Source organism: Lepus europaeus, chromosome 1, assembly GCF_033115175.1.
Source record: "Lepus europaeus isolate LE1 chromosome 1, mLepTim1.pri, whole genome shotgun sequence".
NCBI classification, from domain to species: Eukaryota; Metazoa; Chordata; class Mammalia; order Lagomorpha; family Leporidae; genus Lepus; species Lepus europaeus.
The window spans coordinates 110,658,198-110,674,414 of NC_084827.1; the positions used below are offsets into that span (position 1 = coordinate 110,658,198).

Below are 16,217 nucleotides of genomic sequence, written 5' to 3' on the forward strand. Positions count from 1 at the left end.
GAGAGAGACAGAGAGAAAGGTCTTCCTTTTTGCAGTTGGTTCACCCTCCAATGGCCGCTGCGGGCGGCGCATCTCGCTGATCCAGAGCCAGGAGCCAGGTGCATCTCCTGGTCTCCCATGGGGTGCAGGGCCCAAGCACTTGGGCCATCCTCCACTGCCTTCCCGGGCCATAGCAGAGAGCTGGACTGGAAGAGGGGCAACCGGGATAGAATCTGGCACCCCGACTGGGACTAGAACCCGGTGTGCCGGCGCCGCAAGGCGGAGGATTAGCCTGTTAAGCCATGGCGCCAGCCGACAGTGTTAACTTTCATCTACCTATATTAATCAGGGTTCATGGTGAAACAGAACCAATAGGGTATATGTGGATATATAGAAACAGTTCTTATGAAGAATTGTCTCATAAGACTAGAGAGGCTTGGAAGTCCTGTGACCTGCTCTGTGCTAGAGACCTAGGAATGCAGATGGAATAGCTCTATTCCATATCCAAAGGCATGAGACTTGTGAGTCCAAGTCTGGGTGTGAAGGCCCAAGAACCAGGAGCATTGATTTCCTGGAGCAGGAGAAAATGAATCTTCTGGCTCAAGTAGGGAGAGTAAATTGGTCTCCATTGCTGTTTTGCTCTATTCAGATCCTCAAGTGATTTGAGGATGAGCTCAATCGATTAGCTTACCTTGGAGCAGACAATCCTTTTGACTCAGTCTGCCATATCAAAGTCTAGTCTCTTCCAGAAACACTCTCAGAGACACACCTAGCAATAAAAATGTTTTATCAACCATCTGGGCATCTCTTAGTCCAATCAAGTTGACACATAAATGAGCCATCACACTGATGGTGCCATGATGGAGATGGACCTGAAGCTGGAACCCCAAACTAGGCACAGTTAACCAAACAGATCACACCCACCTTCAGTTAAAGAAAAGAATTTCAGGAAGATTTTTTTTTTTTGGCTTTTTAAAGTAAATTATTCAAAATAGCAGACAATCTATCTTGCCATTTCTATGAGAAACATAGGTTTCCTAAATTGAAAATTCTGCCCCATTAACTTCTTGAAAGGTGAAGGTGGCTATTTACTGGAGAGTTCTGTGAATGAGGTACTCTACAATATGGCAAGACCCTTGAAGGGAAAATCTTTCAAGTGTTCTAGTACAATGTTCCAATTTGGAGGGATTTGTGTTGAATGGATGACAACTTACTGTGTCTTCAGTGTCTGTGGCTATGGTAAAGCTGCTAAAAGGAATGACAAATGTTATATGTCCAAGTTTCTCTTTTACTGATATATTAACTTGCCTGTTAAACAGATTTTTTTTTAAATCTTGAAAAACTGGAGGAAACCTCTAGAAGACTCTGTTTTGTGACACTCAGTGCCTTACCAGAACTTTTTAGCTGACTCTTTTTTTTTCTTTTCAATGAAATTTTTGCTTTGAGCTTTTCAGAAAGAAACCAGATTTCTCTAGCAGGAAAAGCTGTGTAGTGCCTACAGTGTACTCACTAATTGGATGAATAAACCAAAACACTGACAGCAATTGTATATATTTAAAAGAATTTATCAAAACCAGTGACTGGTGGACTGACATAATCCCTTCATCCCCATTAGAACCTGCTCCTTATATCATAAAAACACCTTTCTTTCCCCAGAAACTCAAATGACTTGCCATGGTTATTCATACCTATAATGTAATTGGAGGATTACTCAACAAGTAAACCATGGAGGTTCTGGCCCATTAACAACTACTTCATCCAACATATAGGACATTAATCTTTAGAGTTCAATGCGCCATGCTACTTTTCCATGTCTTTAGTTGCATTGCTGTGTATGGCCCAGAGGCATATTTTTTGTATTTGTTTCACCATCTGATAACTCTATTTTGTTGCAAAACAAAAAAAGCCAATTTTTAACAGACCATGCTTGAAGTCTATATTATTCCTGGCCACTCTTTAGATTCTATGCTGCTTCATTTTCACATTTCCAATTTTTTTTTAGCAGAGAACTTAGGAAATGCTTACTTGTATTTAGTGTTGACTAAGATATATAATATACCCACTTTTGTTCTCATGCTAAAGTAAGAAGGAAGAAAAAAAGTCAATATAAATAGTAGCTCACAGTGTGCTTGTGCCTGCATGTGCAGATGTGTGTGACTTCAGAGAAGTGACCTGCAACGTGTTTCCAAAACACTTCAGTAGTTGCAGCTTCCACACCCTGACTCCAGCATTTTCAAGCTGTAAGTCATCATTTTTTTTAATATTTTTAAGTCATTTTAAAAATTATTTGTAAGTCATCATTTTTTAAAATTTTATTTTGTTTATTTGTAAGGTAGAATGACACAAAGAGGGAGAAACAGAGAGATCTTCTTCCCACTGGTTCACTCCCAAGATTGCAGCAATGGCTAGTGCTATGCTAGGCCAAAGCCAGGAGTCCTCAAACTCCATTCAGGTCTCCCACCTGCATGGCAGGCACATGAGTACTTGGGCCATCTTTTGTTGCCTTCCCAGGTACACTGGGGAGATGGACTGGAAGTGGAATGATCAGGATGCCAACTGGTTCTCCATGATGTAAGATTCTGGCATTGTAGGTGGCAGCTTAACCCACTGGGCCACAATGTGGGCCCCTGTAAATTACCAATTTTTGATGATCAAGAATTCCTGCAGAAAGGCAGGCATTGGGCACAATTGTTAGACACTGTTTAGGATGTTTGCATCCTATATCACAGTGCCTGGTTTGAGTCCCAGCTCTTATGATTACAGCTTCCTCCTAATGCACACCCTGAGAGAAATGGTGGCTCAAGTACTTGGGTCCCTGCCACACACATGGAAGACCTAGATTGAATTCCTGGCTCCTGGCTTTAGCCTTTATCAGCCCTGACTGTTGCAGGCATTTGGGTAGTGAACTGGTGGATGGAAGATCTCTCTATGTCTGTCTGTCTGTCTGTCTCTCTATGTCTCTTTTCCCTTCAAATAAGCAAAAATAAATTTAATTTGTTTTGAAGAATCCCTACAGAATTAGTTTAGAGTACTGTGTAGCAAATCAGAATGAACAAAAAAAAAAAAAAAAAAAAAAGCACTGGCCACACATCTAAGAAAGCAACTGCATGGTCTCACTGGGAGACTAGCAGCTTAGAGCTCCTTTCACCCTGAGTTCTTCCATCCAAAATGATGCCTATTGTCCCAACAAGCCTTAGGAAGCTTGGGAGTGATGATTTCCCTAGCTACTTACAGACATGTGGACCTGAGCAAGCTACTTAATATCTCTAAGTATCCATTCTCTCATTTGCAAAATGAAGGAAATTGTTTCTTGTATAAGAGTGTAAGAAATGAAGCTGTGTAGATTAGAATAGAATGCCATAGAACACAGCTCATAGCCCAGTGCCTGGTCTGCTCTACACATTTTAAAATGAAAGTTACAATAATGGTGAGAAATATTATGTCCATTAGCCATGCAGGGAAGACTGTTCATTTTCCTGTGAAAAGGGGTGTTTATAAATTTTTATCATGCTCTCACCTATTTCTCTTAAATTTCTCCCCATTTTTAGCACTTCCTAAACTCTAGGATACCTATATTTATGCAGTTCCTTCCCCTAGAAAATCACACAGAAAGGTATCAGATAAAGGTATCAGATCAAACAAAGTCTCACTCTTCCAGGGCATAGAACCAAGAGAGAAAGAAATCCTTAATGTGGAAGAATGAATTGCTACTGAAATAGTGAGCAGGATTTGAGGAGGTAAAATCTTCCTGCATACACTGTGGGTTGCTTGGATGAGTGACCAGCTCCACTTCTGAAAATAGTTCCCAAGCAACACTCACCATCTGACCCCTGCCTACCTCTGCAGCTCCCCTGCACTATCCCACCTTCTTCCTCATCACTTTGGCCTCTCCCTATACTCAACTATCTACAGTCCAGGTACACACAGCGTTCTCTGACATTTTATGCCTTTGCATATGCCGATCCCTTTGCCTAGAATGCCCACTCTTAATACAGATAATTCTTATCTGTCCTTGAAGCCTCAGTGTAGTTCACCTTTTCTAATGTTCCTTGCCATCTTCCTCATGGCTCTCTCACTGTCTGAGCCTGAGATGGGTTGGAGGACTGGCATTCACATTACAGCCCATGTGAATGGCATCCTCTGGAGTTGTACTGTGGACAGACTGCACCTCTGTTCCTGATTCTCCCGCACTCGATCAGCTGGTGCGATCCGCTCCCGCCCTGCAATGTACTCAACAGTCTTATAATAACACTTTAAAAGTTTGTTTATTTATTTGAAAGAGTTACACAGAGAGAGGAGAGGCAGAGAGAGAGAGAGAAAGATCTTCCATTCGAGAGCAAATCCTGTATTTATAGCCTGATTACCAGCTCTTAAAAAATCCCAGGCAGAGTTGCTTGTGGGTGAGGCTCTTTGGGAGTTTCTTGAGGAGGGGACAAGAGCAATAGGATGGCCTGGAAGAATCAGATCTACAGGCCAAGGCAATGGTACAGAATGTTTGGTTTCTAAGTCCGTGCTGAGACTCACTGGCAGCCCTTTGGTATTGAAATCAAGCCAATGTTTATATATCCCAATTTGAGAAGACATTTTCTAAACTCTCTGCTACTGGTTTGTCTTACTTCTTCTTCCTTACTGTTTAGTTTCAAAGTTTTAGCACCTTCCTTCCTTTTACCAGGTATGCTCTAGGGTAGACGTGTCCTTTAGGAGGCCAAGGGCACTGGAGCCTATATTTAGAGAGTCCTTATTAGAGGCTGATTATGGGCTGTGTGAAGGGCTGACTGTGCCTGAGTCACACTGCTTGACGCCATTCTGACATTCATGTAGAATGAATGAGTTATTGCTGGTCTCATGTGGATCGTACATTCATGGTTAGCTCTTGGCTTAGACAAGGGTAGATGTACTATCTCCGCCATTGCCCATCATGTCTTTTCGTTTCATTATAGTGCTAAGAGACATGATTTTCAAACTGTAATCCCAGTTAACCTCTTTCAACAGAGTCTGTACATTTAAGCACATGGTTTTATTTGAAGTGGGCTTTGTTAAAATGGATACCTATTATCAACTATCTCTGCCTTCCAGGACCACTACATTCTGCTCTAACCAGCAAGGAAGAAACAATTTTTTTTTACATGAATGGCCTTTGTAACCTAGTGTATATTTTTAACTTAGATAAACTGGTCTATAAAGCATTGAACTTCCAGAAAGTATTAGAGTTTTCAAAGGACAAGTTATTAATTTGAAGACTCATTAAAGTTTTCTGTCATTTCTTTATGGAACTTGTGCCCCTGGCCCCCAAACTCAGTTGTCCCTGTCATTAGATCCATGCTGTTTACAGGCGAGGGAAGCCAATTCAAGTAATTAAAAGGAGACAGTGTAACTTCATACGGGTACGTTGTTGAAAACCACAAAAAGCAACACCATCCAGATCATTCCAAAGTGAACCCTGCCAGCTGTCTAAAAAGGCGTTTGGGTAATGGTTTACTTACATGAGGGGTGAGGGTGTTCTTCACATGAAGCCTCATAGAAAACGCAGAATTAAGAACTGAGAGTTGGAAGAGCCAAAGTGAAGAGGAGTGAGGAAAGGTTGGGAATTACTTCTAAGTCTGTGTCAAAAGAGAGACCATATTTGCAGAGATTTTCCAGGGGCGACTGACATATTTGCAAATAATGAGTTAGAGAAAGCAGAGATGTTCAGACCAGATTTTTTCTACCAAATCAAACAAACAAAGACTCAGACTTTTGAAAATGGAAAGGATATGAGGCCATGTGTGAGACTTGCTTGCTTGAAAGACAACCACGGTGACAGAAACTCTTTAACTACGAATAAGGCCTCTGGTAAAAGTGGGAAACTCATTATGTTCCAGGGGAGCGAGAGTGGGGATGGATTGATTAACAGATATTAAGTTACAGTTCCAGAAGAGAAACAAGTTCAGATGTTCCGTTATGCAGTAAAGGTGACTCTCCATAACAATAATGCATTGTTTATTTAAAAAAAAAAAACCTGCATTTAAAGCAAAACTGACACACCCAGACATTTTTTGTCCTTTTCATTTATTTATTTATTTTAATTTTAGCTCTTACATATAAGGGAGAGCATTCAGGATTTGTCTTTTTGAGTCTGGCTTGATTCACTCAACATGATGTCATCCAGTTCCAACCATTTTCTGCAATTAATAGAATTTCATTATTTTTTTACAGATGGATAATATTCCATTGTGTGCATATATATATATATATTTATATGTGTACATACAAGGGGATATTATTCAGCTATGAAATATTGAATGTAAATATATTTGTAAATATAAAATAAAGGATCAGCAATAAAAATATATATGCAGCATTTTGTCAAACTTTAAGTCTTTGTCAAACAAATCAATAGGAATTATATGCTACTATAGTTTTCATAATTCTGTGGCTATTTCAAAATTCATTATATTTGAGTAAATTGGAACGCCTTCTTATTTGGTTGCTGTTTATAGCCTTTGTCTATTTTCTGGCTGTACTACAGTCTTTTTACTTTTTATTTGTTGAACTCTTTGCTTAGTAGAGCCAGTAAATGAGAAAATAAGTATGCTTACCTTCATTGAACATTACCCAACATGCACATGTTCTCAAAACATCACATGATAACCCAAAAATATGCAAAAAATTTTTATGTATCAGTAAAAATAAAGATTTTAAAATAATTTGCTAATATTCAGTTTACTCCATATCCATATAGAGATTATAACATCTGTATTTTTAATTGAGTATGAATATACACAAACAATTTCTATGAAAAAGAAAAGGAAAAGCAGGAATGATTGTGCCCAGAAGTTTTTGGAACTTGATGGAAATGAATTAACACATTTATTTTAGTCATTTTGGGCTAATTCTTATGTTAGTTACATTTATTTGAACATGCAGCATGGATGACTACATCTGAACGACAACTGTGCTTTATTGATTTTGCAGAGTTAAGAGGAAGATTCATGCAGCCTGGAGCCCTGCATCAGGTTGGGAAGAAAGTCGAATGAATGCTGAGATGCCAGACTGCCACGAGGACCCATGAACAATTCCAAACGCATGCTTCACTATCGAACTTTAACATTCATTAGTAATATGCTGCCTTTGCAAGATGAAAAGAATCTAGTGCCAGGAAGGCGTATTCTTCCATATTTGGAATAGACGTGCTCTCCAGACAATGGCTTCAAAGGTCTCCTGCTTATACATTTTGACAGTTGTGTGCTGGGCCAGCGCTCTCTGGTACTTGAGTATAACTCGTCCCACTTCTTCCTACACTGGCTCTAAGCCCTTCAGCCACCTAACTGTTGCCAGGAAAAACTTCACCTTTGGCAACATAAGAACTCGACCCATCAACCCACATTCTTTTGAATTTCTTATAAATGAGCCCAACAAATGTGAGAAAAACATTCCTTTCCTTGTCATCCTCATCAGCACTACCCACAAGGAATTTGATGCCCGCCAGGCGATCCGAGAGACGTGGGGGGATGAGAACAACTTTAAGGGGATCAAGATAGCCACTCTCTTCCTCCTGGGCAAGAACGCTGATCCTGTTCTGAATCAGATGGTGGAGCAAGAGAGCCAAATCTTCCACGACATCATCGTGGAGGACTTCATTGACTCCTACCACAACCTCACACTCAAAACACTAATGGGCATGAGATGGGTGGCCACATTTTGTTCAAAAGCCAAGTATGTCATGAAAACAGACAGCGATATTTTTGTAAACATGGACAACCTCATTTATAAACTACTGAAACCTTCCACCAAGCCCCGAAGAAGGTATTTCACTGGCTACGTCATCAATGGGGGGCCAATCCGGGATGTCCGCAGTAAGTGGTACATGCCCAGAGATTTGTACCCTGACAGTAACTACCCACCCTTCTGCTCGGGGACTGGCTACATCTTTTCAGCCGATGTGGCTGAACTCATTTACAAAACCTCACTCCACACAAGGCTGCTTCACCTGGAAGATGTGTATGTGGGACTGTGTCTCCGGAAGCTGGGCATACATCCTTTTCAGAACAGTGGCTTCAATCACTGGAAAATGGCCTACAGTTTGTGTAGGTATCGCCGTGTTATTACTGTGCATCAGATATCTCCAGAAGAAATGCACAGGATCTGGAATGACATGTCAAGCAAGAAACATCTCAGATGTTAGAATTTTTACCCATGTAAATACATTTCTTTTCTTTTCTAAGAAATGGGGCCTAAGGTGTTGGTATTTTATAGGTGCCACCAGGGGAAATGAACTGATGAAGGGGTTTTGTAAAGTTTTTGCTTCCTGCTTCTAGTTCCTTTCTTGGATCATCAATTTACAAATGTTAGGCTCTAGGACAGAAACAATAAATGAGTTACAGGTCCAGATTTCACTCTCAGGTCCTAAGATGTTGCCATTTATCTCAAAAAGTGACTTCCACACAACTGCTGGCATTTATGTACTGTGCATCTGAGATCAAAATCTGGTTCTGCGAAGCTGAAACAGTATGTTTTCATATCATCTCTGCAAAAATAAATGAGTAAATAACTTTTTTCAAAACAGTTCAGAAACGATGCACAGTCAGGAAGACACACTGGTTGTGATTGTTAGTATTGTGTGTTATTGTTACATTGAATTTTTACATATATTGCCATGTAATATGTAGAATATCTGTGGTTCCACAAGGAAATGAACTTCATACTGGCAGAGAGGCTCTAGTTAAATATATGGGAATTTAAACTTAAGAATCAAATATTATGTATGTTTGGAAGACAACTCTGCTTGCTCATCCAAGGATTAAACCTGATCAGCAAGTGGAATGTATATAAAATGCTACTTAACAAAGTAAACAAAAGAAATTGTATTTTGTTCTTTCAAAACAAACATTACATGGTGCCTCCAAGGAGACTTTGCCAAATGGAATCTCACCTGCTTCCTTCCATATGATATCGCTCAGTGCATTTCACAGTTTCTGGATCAGGCAGATACATGTCTCCATGTGTAGAAAATAAGTTAGGACGTCAGAGGAACAATCAAACACATTGAAAAAATACAAATTTAAATACGTGTTATAATGAACAAAAGGTTAGCAATAGTATAACCCCTCCTACACATTTGTGAATCATGTGAGAAAATCTCTAGTGGATATTAGCTGTTGATATGTGTAATACTATCAAATCTAAAACATTCAAGTATCTGTAACAATAACGCTGTTACGCGGTGTTCTTCTGGACATTCTGTGATTGAGATTTCACGGCAAGGAAGGATGGGGAAGCCTGGGTTCAGGTCCTATTGATGCCACCATACATAATGGACCATGTGAGCAGGAATCCTAACCTTGCTGTGCATCAATAAGCTAATTTTTACAGTGGCTGAAAAAAAATGCAAGAAACAGAAAACCTACCTCACAGGTGCTGTGAGAGCAAATTGCATTTCCTAAGTATTTTGAGATCCTTAGTTTAAAAGGTGCTATGTAATGCAATGTATCATGCATTATGCTAAATGCTAAAATAATGACAATTATAATGATGGTCATCAGTAGTAGTAGCATCGTCTTAATATAAAATCTGCCAAAATAAAGAGTGACTATGAACTATCAGTGCACCTGATTCCCCCAAGTCTTTAACTTTCCCTTGGCGATGAGTTTGGGGTTTGGAGAAACTTCAGTTTCTCTGCCATTTCTTCTGGTTTCAGTGAATCAGTTATTACTTCTGTGTGTTGCCTTGATAACCCGAGGTGCAGATGCCTTTTCTGGGGGAGGAGCCTGGGCTGCAGGTAGATTACAGCAAATGAAGCACATGCTGCTCAAAATGCATCACAACTTCGATCTCAGGAAGCGTTTGATCTGAATTCTCCTTGAGAACTCTGAGGACAATTAGAGCTGGCCCACCTTTATCAGAAAATAAAAAAAGAATAGGCACCCACCAAGCCCATACATGACACATCAGCCATTCATTAGAAAACTCCTGTTTGTTCTCACTCAAAGAAAACATCACAGCTGACAGAGTACACCTTTGTATTTATTATAGTTTTAATCTCACCTCTGGTAGCCCCCATAGAAGTTTTTAAAAAACAGATGAAATGAACAACTGGAGGCCATGGCTTGTTTCTTGAAAACACTGGATCTCTCATCCTCAACCATGAAAACTCCAATATGAGACAGGATCTCCCATACCTTCATACAGCTTCATCTTATGATCAGCAGGACTGCTGGTTCTGATTCGAGGACAGCACTGGGTAGCCTGGGGAGTAATGGATTGGCACAAGGTGGGCTCCCATCTCACCCTGTGGCCCAAGTGCTGTGATTTCCAATCAATGAGACAGTCTCAAGACTTCATATTGGTTCACCTTCCAATCATGCAGCTGAATCACACCCCTGTCTCATGCAGCCTTGCATCTACTCCACGCTCAGTCAGCCACCTCTGGCGTCAAGGAATTGTACATTATAAACATCATATCTGCACATCAACAAATTGTTTTATATGTGTGTGTATACATTATGAATAGAGCCCTGATCTTTAAAAGGAGCAAAAATCAGAGAATTTAATATGTCTTAAGAAATATTTCCTAACTTTTTTAATGCTAGGTAGTGCCCATGTGACAAACATGTAAATACTCATCAAAGACCACATGTATATATTTTAAAGGCAATTTCTTTTTCTTCTCTCCAACTGTACGTATAGCTGGAATCTGCTTGCTATGTAACATTTTCTTCTGCATGGGGCTTGGTGAGACGAGGCCATTTGTTCAGTGTTTCAATAGCCTTAAGCATGTTTGCCCTTCATTTCTTGAATGTACAAAAAAAGTTTCAGTGATCCAAAAGAAAAGCTTTAGCTTTCTGCTTTTAATTTATGACATGACACTGGCCACATTATTGTTTTGATCATTTGTGAAGCCATTTTTATATTTTCCCTGACCTAAAATGTTGCAGACAGTGTTCCACCCAGAGTCATTAAGTTTTTACAGAAAGTCTGACTGTCACCCATTTGTCCAGTCTGCACTGGATGACAATAGGAGTCAACCATTGGTGTCTATCCTCTCAAAGTTTCTTTATTTTTAGGGGAAAAATTTATCTTTGGTGGCTAGTTTGTGTGGCTTTATGTGTTCTATTGAAGCAAATATCAGTTTAAATATCTAATAGCATATGTTTAAGTAACCAGAATAAAAACGTGAAGACCATCCTTGATTTGGATTAAATTCAGAACAAAACCCATCTGTGTGATACAATATGGAGAAAATAAACTCTTTACAGAGAAACCAAGGAGGAATTTTCAATCAAATCTCTTCTATCAAAAGACAATGAAATATTTACCTAAAGCGTCTGGGATTCATTTTGTACCTTTCCTAATCTGTGGGTTCAGTGGGGGAGCTAATGATGTCATTTCTTCTGTAACAGTGAAGATTGTTTTTTTAAACAACAAAGTACCTTTGTGAATGAGAGAAGTGATTTACTAGAAACACCTGTCGATGATAATTGACACTTAGCTGTATTGGTATATATGAATGATTGTATTTATGTATTTATTTGTGAAAACTGTATATACGGTTTCGCCAAAAGTAATTGTCTGTAAGTGTGCACTCTCCTGGTTTGTAGTACTGTTTAGGGTTACATGGGTTGCCAATCAAGCTGCTAATCAGAATACTATTTTTTGTATCAATGTTATAAGACTAAAAATGACAGATAGATGCTGATGATGTCTTTACATTCAGTTTCCACACCTTTCTCTTGAAATGTAAACTGTTGAATGAAAGCACGATGCTAATGTACAGGCCCATCTGTCATGAGGAAGATTATGGTTCCATAAAGCTGATTTTTTAAACCATTGGGAAAAAATAAACAGAAGGAGAATGTATTTTCCACTTTGCTTCTTTTTTGAATGAATCTCTTTAGTGAGATGCAGTTCTTAAAATTAACTGATACATTTCCACAATCTCGATGTATTTAATAGCTCAGACGTTTCAAGTTCATCCTGAACAGTCCAAAGCAATGTAAGTCATCTGGAAGACTGTTTTGTCACAAAAGGAGACTACAGGCTACTCCTGGATTTAGGAAAAGATATATCGCCCCTCCTGAGCCTCAGGGAAGTGTTTTAACTATGCCTGTTTGTTAACTTCTACAGGTTTCAGATGGTGTTCTGGGTTCCTGGTTTCAGCCTGGATCAGCCCTGGTGTTTGTGGGCATTTGGGGAGAACCAGTGGATAGAAGATTCACCTCTCTCTCTCTTTCTCTCTCTCTCTCAGAAACTAAATGAAGACTTACTTAGCTACATCTGGATTCATAATAATAGGAACATTAGCTTCTTATACAGCTCCTTCACTGGTTCCCTTCCTCAAATGCCAGCATTGGCTTGGGATGGGCCAGCTTGAAGATGAGAGCAGGAAACCATCCAGGTATCCGGGTATCCCACTTAGGTAGTAGGAAGCCAATTACATGAGCCATCATCTGTTGCCTCCCAGGGTCTGCTTTAGCAAGAAGGTAGTCAGGAGCCAGAGCCAGGCATTGAACCCAGGTTCTCGGACTGAGAAGTGGTATCTTAACCAACATCTTAACCAGTAGGGCTGAATACCCACCTCCTCACGCTTCACTTTTGAATGGAAATGTAACTTTTATTTACTCCTCCTGTACCCTGGCATTCAAAAGGCAAAGTCTATCAGGTGAACCAAAATATGTGAGTAAATAAAACACAAAAAATAAAGATTTGTATCCCATGTGGCTTTCTCAGTGGACTAACCTGGAGAGCAATGTTGTTCACAGACTGTGGTCAAACCTGGAGCATTAGACTCACCTGAGAACCTGTTGGAAAAGCAAATTCTCGGGCCCCACAGAAACTGGAGGGTGTGCCCAGCAGTCTAGTTCAGCAAGGCCAGCAGTCGATTCTGGTGCACCCTGCTGTAGAGAACACTGATCTGAAACAAGGATGGCCAGCCTGCACTCTGACTTACAACAGCCTGCTGCCCACACACACATTTGCATAGCCGAGACTAACATGGAAGCCCAGCTAAGCACAATGTGGTCCAGATAGTAAGAGTTCCATTCCTTTCATCTGGAGTTGTGTAAAGTCACTTCAAAAATTCATGGAAAATGATTTTGAAAAAGAAAACCTGATAATTTCAAAAATGTGTTTGTTCCACAAGAAACTTATCTTTTAATTCTGTTTTCCATGAACTTTTTGAGGTCCTCACATACAATGCAAAAAAATTCACTCAATTATTATTTTACTTAGAATTCAATCAACACAAAAACAGTGGAAACTTGTTTTCTGTCTTGTTACGTTAAGTACTTACATGTATCTTCAATTTTCCTGCTTCACTTGCAAAGCTTAAATATTTAAGCATGTCCTTTTATGGGGAAACTTTGCCAACCTCTGACCTACAGAAATAGGGAAACAGCTGAAAAAGACTCTTTTATTTTTATTTATATTTGACAGATAGTTAGACAGTGAGAGAGAGAGAGACAGAGAGAAAGGCCTTCCTTCCGTTGGTTCACCCTCCAAATGGTCGATACGGCCAGCGCACTGCGCCGACCGGAAGCCAGGAGACAGATGCTTCCTCCCAGTCTGCTATGCGGCTGCAGGCGCCCAAGCACTTTGGCCATCCTCCACTGCCTTCCTGGGCCACAGCAGAGAGCTGGACTGGAAGAGGAGCAACCAGGACTAAAACCTGGTGTCCATATGGGATGCTGGCGCGCCTCAGGAGGAGGATTAACCAAGTGAGCCACGGCGCTGGCCCCCTGAAAAAGACTCTTAACACAAAAACTGTTCAGTTGTGAATAAGGAATCACAAAAATAAAGCATACTGGAATTGTCTCTCCATGCAGGCATGAAAATAACATGAAGTCATGATAAGTAATTGCATTAAAAACTGACAGCTGCATACATTTAAAAAATTGCCTTTTTCTCTAAGTGATTTTTAAAAATTATAAAAGCTTGATTCTAATTGTAACGATTAGCCACAGCTTAATTAATATATTGCTTAAAGATGTGTCGGTATTAGACCTAAGAGGGTGGGTTTCATATAGCTTGATTATCATAATTACAAGCATTCTATTTTCTCATTACTTAATTGATTGTCATAGATTAACAGATGAATTCACACTGTGGGAAGAGAATTGACTATATTTCTAAGAAGGGAAAAAAAGCAAAATGAGGCTATTTAGAAGAGCGATCTGTCCCAGAATATAATCCATGTGAGCATGAAAAATTGCCCTCGATAATATCTCCTTACCTCTCTGCTGGTTAAAATGGGCATTTTTGTGAAACGAAAAAGAAATGAATGAAAAAGTATTATTGATTCAACCACATCTATAATAACACTAGCTCCACTGTCTCTACAGCCAGAGGTGCTGAGCACTCAAGAAAAATTTTCCATTTAGTTTTCCTTATAGAATCTATTAGCTTGGTACATTATGTCAACTATTTGTTATGCTTCTTGCAATGACCTCAGTCCTCACCTGGAGGGAGCATGGCATAGGAGATGATTTATTCTGTCTCTGAGGTTTATTCCAGAGCATTTACTCAGCGGGGCTGCCTGGCATGGCAGACTGGGCAGTGTTACATGGGCAGGGAGGGCGGGGGCAGGGGGCGTGATGAAAACCATTTTTCAGCAGAGGCCAGGAGAACCCCACCAAGCACGAGGTGAAGGGAAAGAAAGCACTAGAGAATTTATCCCATGGCAAAGCCTTTAATTTTCAGTGCTCAATTTTGTAATCATTGTTGTTATTGCTGTGTATGCCTGGCAACAATCCCCTAAGGTACATGCTGTCATCTCCAATAGACAGGTTATGAAACTGAGGCCACAGAACACTTTGTAATTTACAGGGTAAACTCTGGCTATGTTCTTCACAAAGATAGTATGTTACCTTTCAAAAAAAAAAAGATTTGCATGTTACTTAGCAGCCAACATATGTAATGTTTAGTGTCCAGAAAAATGTTCTTCAGATAATCCATTATGAAAACTTAGTCCCCCAAGAAGGAACAATTGAAAAAGAAGAAAGTGGAAAAAGAAAGAAGACAATAGTTCAACAATAAAAAAATCAGATGAAAGATTCAAGGATTTTAAAATAAACCACATTGGTTCAATAATACCAAAGTCAAATGAATATTAATAAGAAGTTGCAAGTGAAAAAATCAATAACTCCTTTGCTCAGAGTTTAGACCACCTCACCAGGCACTTTCATGGTATTTCTCTCCTTGAAAACTCAACACAGACACATTTCTGTAGACTAGAGAGAACAATCCATAAGTTCAATTACACACTTTCCTCTCTTGGAAGCAAAGGGGCCACTGGAGAGGCGTCCAACACCAGCCAGCTCATTAAAAAGCAAGCCCTCTCTGCACTACAGCTTGATCTCCATGCCTCACTCAAACTCCACTCAGGTGAGCTCCACTTCTGTCTCCACCTGTGCTCACTCAGTTTTGGCATCTTCAATCTGTGCTGGTTCACATTTCCTTTTGGAAAATACAGTCACAACCACAAGCTTCTCTTCAAACTTGGCGGAGAGAAGAATCAGAGGCATGCCATTTGTAGCAATTTGCTCCTCCATCCTACTGGGTGTCCAAGCCATAGGCAGCACAGCTGTGGGAGCAAAATAGGATACCACAGCAGGAAGGATGAGGGACCGCCGTGTGCAGAGTAATGCCCTGTAAAGATGTGCACTTGTACTTACAACCCAAGATCTTGATCTTAGAAGCTGTGCTGATGTGGCTGGTACATGGACTGCCCTTTGAGTAACAATGCTGCAGTGTTCAAGGCTAGATTCTAGACATGAGCCCTGGCACTGGTTAAGCATCCATCAGAGTCAATATCAGAGGCTTCTGCTTATGTTGTATAAACAGCCACAAAAGCTTGTTGGCAGGAATGAAGGACTAAGGTGGAGCTTAAGTTTCTAAAGCAGTTTTAGGTTAGAAACTTGTTCTAAACTATTATGTAAAAGCTTTCTCTAAAACCTAAGCGAGGGGGCTGGGGCTGTGGCACAGTAGGTTAATCCTCTGCCTGCAACACCGGCATCCCATTCGAGTAACAGACAAGTCTGGGAAGTCCGCATTAAAAAAAGAGAAAGAGGGGCCAGCACTGTGGCTCAGTGGATTAAACCCCCAGCCTGCGTTGCCAGCATCCTATATGGGCGCTGGTTCGAGTCCCGGCTGCTCCTCTTCCAATCCAGCTCTCTGCTATGGCCTGGGAAAACAGTAGAAGATGGCCCAAGTGCTTGGGCCCCTGCAACCGCATGGGAGACCAGGAAGAAGTTCCTGGCTCCTGG

General features: G+C 40.3%; 1 protein-coding gene and 1 long non-coding RNA gene across 2 annotated transcripts in view; both read left to right on the forward strand.

The window, feature by feature from the left end:
- Positions 1-7,015, forward strand: part of LOC133756942 (uncharacterized) — a 389,510-nt gene extending 382,495 nt beyond the window's left edge. The window contains exon 3 of the long non-coding RNA XR_009865551.1: positions 6,934-7,015. This is a non-coding gene — a long non-coding RNA (uncharacterized LOC133756942). The remainder of the gene's footprint in view (positions 1-6,933) is intronic.
- An 11-nt stretch (positions 7,016-7,026) lies between these two features.
- B3GALT1 (beta-1,3-galactosyltransferase 1) lies at positions 7,027-11,814 on the forward strand. The gene has a single exon (XM_062187560.1). The coding sequence runs from the start codon at positions 7,163-7,165 to the stop codon at positions 8,141-8,143; it is 981 nt and encodes a 326-aa protein (XP_062043544.1). The 5' UTR covers positions 7,027-7,162; the 3' UTR covers positions 8,144-11,814.
- The last annotated feature ends 4,403 nt before the right edge of the window (positions 11,815-16,217 follow it).

Coding starts and splice junctions, on each gene's coding strand:
- B3GALT1 (XM_062187560.1), top strand. CDS start 7,163: ATGGCTTCAAAGGTCTCCTGCTTATACATTTTGACAGTTGTGTGCTGG.